This window comes from Sitophilus oryzae, unplaced genomic scaffold (genome assembly GCF_002938485.1).
Source record: "Sitophilus oryzae breed Bouriz unplaced genomic scaffold, Soryzae_2.0 scaffold_1494_pilon_pilon, whole genome shotgun sequence".
Lineage (NCBI taxonomy): Eukaryota > Metazoa > Arthropoda > Insecta > Coleoptera > Curculionidae > Sitophilus > Sitophilus oryzae.
Window position 1 is genome coordinate 3,676,957 of NW_022146163.1, and position 7,768 is coordinate 3,684,724.

Sequence of the window (7,768 nt, forward strand, 5' to 3'; positions counted from 1 at the left end):
AGTGCGGCTCAGGGCTTCAAGGTCAAAATAATTTATTTATTAAATAAAAAAGTTGTGTCTGCGGCACGACTCGAACCGGCTACCTTCGTGTTACTAGACGAGAGCAAGTTTCAAGTTTCAAAGCATTTATTGAGAATGTCTCCTTAAATACAATAAAAAGGTGCTATATACAATATATACAATAAATAAAATAACATGATAAGATGGTATGTTGTTCTTCTGACGAAGCACTCAACCACCTAAGCGAACCCTGTGAACAGGGGGGCCGATGTTTGCCCTAGGTAGCTCTTTTATTGACCGGGCGAGGACTGCATGTTCCGCTTTTGCTCACACATGCATTGGGAGTATAGAGGCAATGCCGACGTGTTTTATTTTAATAAATATGTTGGTTACTTAAATCAGATCCGTAGAATCGGAGGAAAAAACTCTTAAAAAACCTTCGTAATATTAGTATACTAGACGAGAGCCATATCCCCTACACCACCAGATCCCTTTACTAGAATTATATCTTTGTGGTAATAAATTATGAATTCAGCCTGCTACAATGTATATGTAAAATTTATCCTACAGGCTGCTTATACTTTGAAAATTCATCTCGTTGCAGTTCATCACAGTTGTATAATTCAAGAAGCACTAAGAAATATGGCTATCTTTGAATAATATAATATGAAAAAGTTGGAGTCGGAATACAATAAAAAGCACGAGAAATACATTTTGTATTGAAAACAAAATATAGGCAGCTTAAATATAGTTTGAACCATAAATAAAGGAGTATTTGAAGTACAGTGTGGACGGAAGAGGGAAATCAATCGCAAAATTTATATTATGAATTTAAAGACCGAGCCAAACGTAACGTTTGAAGCAACCATACATACACGATGAACTGTTCTGCAACCATATATACACGACGTAAATTAGCACCATCTATAGTGGGCCGAATCGTCAATTTGTAATTTAATGCTCCATAAGAGTGACTGGGCCCTGAGCTTGACCAATCAGGTTGGTTAGCGTGGATATTTGGAGTGTGTTAATTCATTTGTGTTTGTCAAAAACTCTAACGTGATTGGTCGGGCTTAACAGTTGCCTGCTAGGGCTAGACACAAGTGGGAATAACAGGCAACCGCCCCAAATCCACAAAGACAAAATGACCATAAAGAAGAAATATATTTTATTTATTAATATATAAGTAAGGGTGATTTTTGCTCGGGTAAAAAAACTCTTTTGCCTCTTTGTTTTTTTTATAAAGTTCAATATCAAAGGGGCGGTCATCTGAATTTTTACTACAAAATAGTCAGTTTCACAGGGTTCTCCTGTTTTATTTACATTATTGATAACGGTAATTTGATCTTGAATAGGCTACGATTTTGAGAAACTTTAAGACTTCCTGATTTATTCTGTCCAGCTGACCCAATCCTCTGTGAAATACATTATTTTTAGCTTTTCAAGTATATACTTTCTTACACACAATATAGAAAGAAATTCTCTCTTTTCTGGTACAGCAAGCAGCCTCGTCGTGTATACCTGTTTTAATTTTTGGTATAATTCTCAACATGTAAGTTTTTCTACATTTGGCATCTTGTATGATAATACCATGACTCAAACGAAGAATACCTAGGCAGTGGATATAAATGTGTTCTGAGGTAGATGCTATGTTACGGTCCGTAATTATTGAATATTTGGATTTTCGAGACATATTTATATTTTATTATCTAATCTAGTTTAAACGTTATTTAATTCTTCTCTGCTGTCTCACTAATTTTTAGTAAATTTATTTTAGCAACATTTAAAACAACAATATAGACTTGACTTTTAGTTCTTAGACTTGACTTTTAGTCCGTCCCCAATTCAAACCAAGCATAGAGATAGCCATCTTTATGTATTTTCTGTCAACCGCAGAGTTCGCGTCAAATTCGCTTTTTACTCAGATGAACTCGAAAAGTATTGCACCGAGGCCCCCAGTTGTCAAGCTACGCTACCGCATTCTTAGTATACACTTTAGATCGAGACTATTTAGATTTACCTAATGATATTTACTCTTTTATCTGTTGTACACCCGAGTCTTTATTAGTTATTAATAAAAGAATAGTGGTAAAACTATACAGGGTGAGTCTTAAAAAAGTGCAAATATTTTCAGAGGTGGTATATTTCGACCCCAGGAACACGTCTGTGAAGTTATTTCACAAAAAAAAATGTTGAAAATTGTGCATTTTCTTTTTTTTTCCTGTATATTTTAGAAAACTTTTTAGAACGAAAAGTTCACAGCAAATTTTCCCACGGTGTAGTTTCTTAATCTTCGGTCTTAATCTTTGACATTACGGGACTAAAAGAGATGCAAATAAGAAAAATTCCGGTAGCTCTCAATTTTTTTAAAAAATTAATCAATTTTTTTTTAATTTCCAAACTTTAATAACTCGGTTATTTTGGACTTATTTGAAACACTGTAAAGAGAATATATTGTTTCTTTTATTGAGATCTACCAGCCCTGAAAATATTTGCACAAAGCAGTACAAAAATAAGGTGCACTTTATAGACTCACCTTGTATAATGAAACAATTGAAACGGAACAACAAACAACAGATGTTTATTAAAATTAAAAGTGTCTCAGAGGAAGACATCTAACAATAGTTATTTTACAAATTGTTGTTTATGTTTAAAAGCAACTGACGATTATATTGATGCAAATTGATTAATTAGTCAGGCAGTCACTAAGAATCTAACGTAACTTTAGTTAGAAGATTAGCCATTTAATTTTTGTTAAGCCAATTTTTTTTGAGCTCTGATCTGGACCGGCCTACCGACCCATCTTCCCACCGGCCCACCGGGGATTTTCCCGGTTTCCCATATGGCCCATCCACCCCTGGAATTGTCTAATTAAGAATTATTACAACTTGTGAATTTTAATATTTTTATCTCTGACATTTATCTGACATTTATCTTCCGTTATCAAGAATGATCAAGAATGATCTTACACGGCAACTGACATATGTTATAATATTTTAATTTTAAATATGTATGTAATATAATTTAAATTAATACAATGCAAGTTTATACTAAGAAAACATTTATACAATCACAAAATAAAACAAAATCTAATAATATAGGTAGTTTGAAAACAATGAAAATTGAATTAAAATTAAAAAAGTTAAGCGCGACCCTTTGTGTCAAAAGAGATACATGATTAAATTTTTGATTAGAGAGAGAAGATGATTAAATTTTCGCAATTTTTACACCATTTGATGACCGGTGGCGCCTCTAGTGTTTGTGCGCACGGTTAGTCTTTTACTTCCGTTTATAGCAGGGTTGGCATGATTTAAATCAAATGATTTAAATCAAGTGATTTTTTAATTTTTATCATGTGATTTAAATCAAAAAATTAATTTTATTGAAACTTTATAATAAATCAAAAAATAACTGTATAGTTAAGTAATAAAAATATATACAGCTAAGTTATAAAAATGTGTCCTAGAAAACTATAAAAAATATTTCTATAACAGATATAACAGATAATAAATCAAAAAATAATTGTAAATTTTATAAAACTATATAAAAATACATATTCATCAATTTAAATGTTGAACCGATTTTTGAAGTAATTTCGTGTGAATCCATAAGACCGCTAAACGCAGGGATTTATTTTAAAATTTATGTATAAATGACAAAAATTCGCTGTTCGAATACATATCATTCGCAGACTAGTGCAGAACTAGGTTCTTCTGATATAGAGCTATATCTTCATTTCCGAAAATCTCTAATCGTTGTCAGAAAATATGTTGTTTTATATTTTTTTTTGAAACGTTGGTATGTTTCCAAATTCTTACCGATATTTTGATTTGCAGTAAGTACTTTACACTTTGACATTAGATAATACTAATTTCATTCTCGACTTAAGACTAATTCCGAAGAATAGAATAATAGTAGAAAAAAATCTAATTTTTTTGATTTTTTTAAAAAAATCATGATTTTTTCCAACCCTGGTTTATAGCCGTTCCATTAAAGAAAAAATTCTAAAGGGGGATGTTTTGTGAAACTGACTGACTCTTTCGAGTGATTCCCACTTTAAATATCCTAGGGGATATTCTGGCAATTTCCATTCCAGAATTCTTTTCCCTTCTAGTAATTTCCATTACTACGTCCGGGATTTTCCCACAGCATCCAAGAGATGGCACGCCATTCTTATCTCGCTTTAGCGGTCGTTTGTTCCCCTAAAAGATGTCGCCACGCACCTTGACAATATTTTATCTAATGTGCTTTTTGATTCAAAAACGGTTAATTATTAAATGGTTCTTAACACAAATGTACTTTTAATGAACTTGTTTACCTGTCAACAAGAATTTTAATATATCTTATGTCACATAAGGCAGATAAAATATTTCCTAAAAAGATCAATTTATTATACCGTTTGACTGAAGAAATAAGTATTTGTTAACAACCCAGTTCTTTCAATCAACGATTACCTTGCATTTTTTTGACAGTGTTTCGAGTCAACCCGTATCTATTACATTATTAATCACGCAATTAAGGATACTAATTATCACGCAAATATTAAGAGGGTGATACTAATTAACTAATTAAATAAATTATATTTTAATATGCCTTAGTTAAATGTGTTAAGAAGGCTTAAATGCTGATGCTATGATATTCTTATTGACAAATGTTTGTAGACAAAAGCCAGTATCTGAGACGACTTCATAGAGGTCAGCTCTCCATCTCCGACATCAGCCGCACCAAAATTTATGGCACGAATGGTTGTCGTCTCGGCGCATTCAGTGATGATATGTTCGGTTGTTTCCCCATTTTCCTCACAGAATCTGCATTCGCTGTTGTTTCTTAGCTTCAATATACTGAGGTTGAGGAGACAATGTTACAAACCCCGTGATAATCTGAAGATTGTCGTGACAATCCGAAGATTGTTCTTACTTAAATCATAGTAAAAGAATAGAAGAAAAAGAGTAGTCGCACTGTCCCAAATATTTTCTGCCAGTTTTTACAATCTGTCGAATATCGGCAGATTGCAGAGCGTTTCAGTTGAGTTCCGTCCGTCGGCCGAGGTTCGAGCGTTGCGTCCCTCGGATTGAAAATGAGTGCCTCACTGTGTGCTGCTATTAGTTGTAGTAATAATTCAAAAAATTGTACTTTGAGTTTTTCTTCAGAGTCATTTGTGATCATGTTTGTGTTCAGGTTAATTTTCTCATGACTGATTACCACTTATAAATTTGATATTATTTTCATTTACACCTCAATTTTTTATCGATTTTACTTTTCACAGCCTGTTTAACGAACTGACAAAAATTTTCTAGTACCGAAAGTACCAAAAAAAACTGGAAATGCCGGCTGGTTCCTTAGAGGCATGGTACCGAAATTACCGGTTCTGAAAAACAACTCCGGTTCCGGAAACGCTATAACGTACCATAACCGTGAATCGCCCTATACAGGGTGGGTCTTAAATAAGTGAAAATATTTTTAGGGGTAGTATATTTTGGCCCCAGAAATATGAGGATTTTACTGCGCAAGTTTTTTTTTCTGAAAAAAAATCTGGAATTTTTTTTAGTTTTTAATTAAAACACATAATTTCTTGATAATATGGTAACTGGGGTTCAGAACCGGAAATTCCCGGTTCTTTTGAAATATCAAAGATCAACAACAAAGATATATCTATCAAAAATTGTAGATAAAATAGTACTTTAACCTAAGGGTAGATTAAATGATACTTTAACAGCGAGGATAGGTTAAAAACTTTATTACTTCTCGCACGTTTTTTAATTGCTTCCATTTTTGAAAATTTTTGTATTCCTTTTTGTAAATTATTCGGGATTTAAATGGAAGTAGTTTGGATATGACGTTTGTCGCCTCAGCCTGAATATCTGTCAGAAGCGGATTACCCAATAGGCTAACTAGGTTATAAAGGGTTATAGCCTAGTGCGCCGAAGAAAAATAGGCGCCACGGCGGCGGCATAATTATCCCTGGTTTGTAGGCGCTTTGCTACACCAAACTGGGCATCCAAAATTTTTGGCGCGTATTTCTTCAAAAACAAAACACATAAATAATTGGATCAAAAATTGCCATTGTCGCGATAATCCTTTGATATTTATCGACAAAGTGCCGCAAACGAAAAAGACCGCCGGCGCACAGTGGAGTATTTTCCATATCTACGAAATAATAATTAGGAAAATCAACCCTTATAGATTACTTTAATTTAACTGAATCTTTGTTGGTAAGGTTATAACAACAAAATTGGTATGAATCAGCGCCCAAATTTGTCAATACAAGTCACAGAATCATACCAACAAACTGTTTATGGAATTTGTGGTGTATCAGTTATTTTCAATTGTTATTATTAAAAGTGCCGTAGTAATATTAAGGTTTGCTGATATACATTTTCCATTTTTGAAAATTGTTGTATTCTTTTTAAGTTATTCGGGATTTAAATGGAAGTAGTTTGGATATGGCGTTTGTCGCCTCAGCCTGAATATCTGTTGGTAATTTACTTATTTCGTTTTGAGCCATTTGTGGCTCTAATTCCAATCAGCAATCGACACGAAAGAGAATTAAAAAATATTGACTCAAAACTGACAACTAAAGAGGCAGCTTTATTTATTTGTCAATTTACATAGACACCAACGCCAACCCAGCACAATCTTATTTTTTCTACTCGTAATAAATTCCTTGAAATAATAATTTTTAAACCGTAATTCGCTATGGAAAAAAATATTGTTTTATACACGACGATAAAATTGCATTATCGTCTACCGAAATTAATTCACTCGCGATTTCATCGCTCGTGAATTAATCTTTTCGGTCGACGATAAAATACCATTTTATCGTCTTATATAAAAAATAACTATTATTCGTTACAGTCAGTGGCCTTCTCATCTTATTAATAATCTAAACAACCATGTCAATTTTTTCGTAGAGAAAAATCGTTTCGTACTCTTCTTAGATGTTAGAGTTTAGTAGTAGTTTTAAAATAGTTGCAGGACTTTAAAGCCCGAATTTCCCCTACACAAAATTACCGAATCTTTCTTCAAAACTCACCCAACAAATTCAAAAATTCCAATTCTATTTCCCTTTTCTCGTCCGTGGACATCATCCTATCAATCGCCGTCTGTCCGCGGCCGTTGTCCACGTAAATGGCGGCCTTGGGTGCCCCGCAGGACACCTCCGACAGCTCCAAGACCAAGAGGACCGCGGCCACCACCAAAGGTACCACCAGCCGCATGTTTTTCCGCACTAACTAGTACGCGCTTTTTTGTAAACAACGGAATAAGTCGATTGGAACGCCGCCCACACGCGCGCCGACGTCTCGGTATTTTTTAATTGCGAGAGAGTACTTTAGTTCGCAGGACATGCCAATGGAACTGCTCAGATCTAGGCGGTACCGGTCTCGGCAGCGGCGAAACCAAGTCTGTCGTAGAAAAGTAGAAACCGGTCCGGAGGAGAGCCAGGTCTGTGTGTGTTTGTTGCCGTCGCCCCACCTTCCGTTGGTTGATGGTCAGGTACTTACTTAATGCACCTGTAATACGGTAAGCGCAAGAAGCAGTGACAGTAGCGGCTCGTGAGGGTTTTCTCATAATTTGAAAGGTGTTACAATGATATATCTCGACAAGTCAACAAATATCTTACAAAAGCGATACTACTTAACAGGATGCAAGGTTTCTCCCCTTATATTATTCTTTCGCGCTTGACTAATCCTAAAATATCCGCCTAGGCTCCCCAAATATACTTAAGAGTCTATTACGCTGTATTGTTCGGGTCGCTCTCAGGGGTAAA

The 7,768-nt window shown here is 34.5% G+C and overlaps 1 protein-coding gene across 1 annotated transcript in view; it reads right to left on the reverse strand.

Moving 5' to 3' along the window:
• LOC115877516 (protein 60A) overlaps positions 1 to 7,469 on the reverse strand; it is a 31,163-nt gene extending 23,694 nt beyond the window's left edge. Inside the window, exon 1 of the mRNA XM_030893727.1 lies at positions 7,034 to 7,469. Coding sequence (XP_030749587.1) covers positions 7,034 to 7,217 — 184 coding nt within the window. The 5' untranslated portion in view covers positions 7,218 to 7,469. The remainder of the gene's footprint in view (positions 1 to 7,033) is intronic.
• Between the last annotated feature and the right edge of the window lie 299 nt (positions 7,470 to 7,768).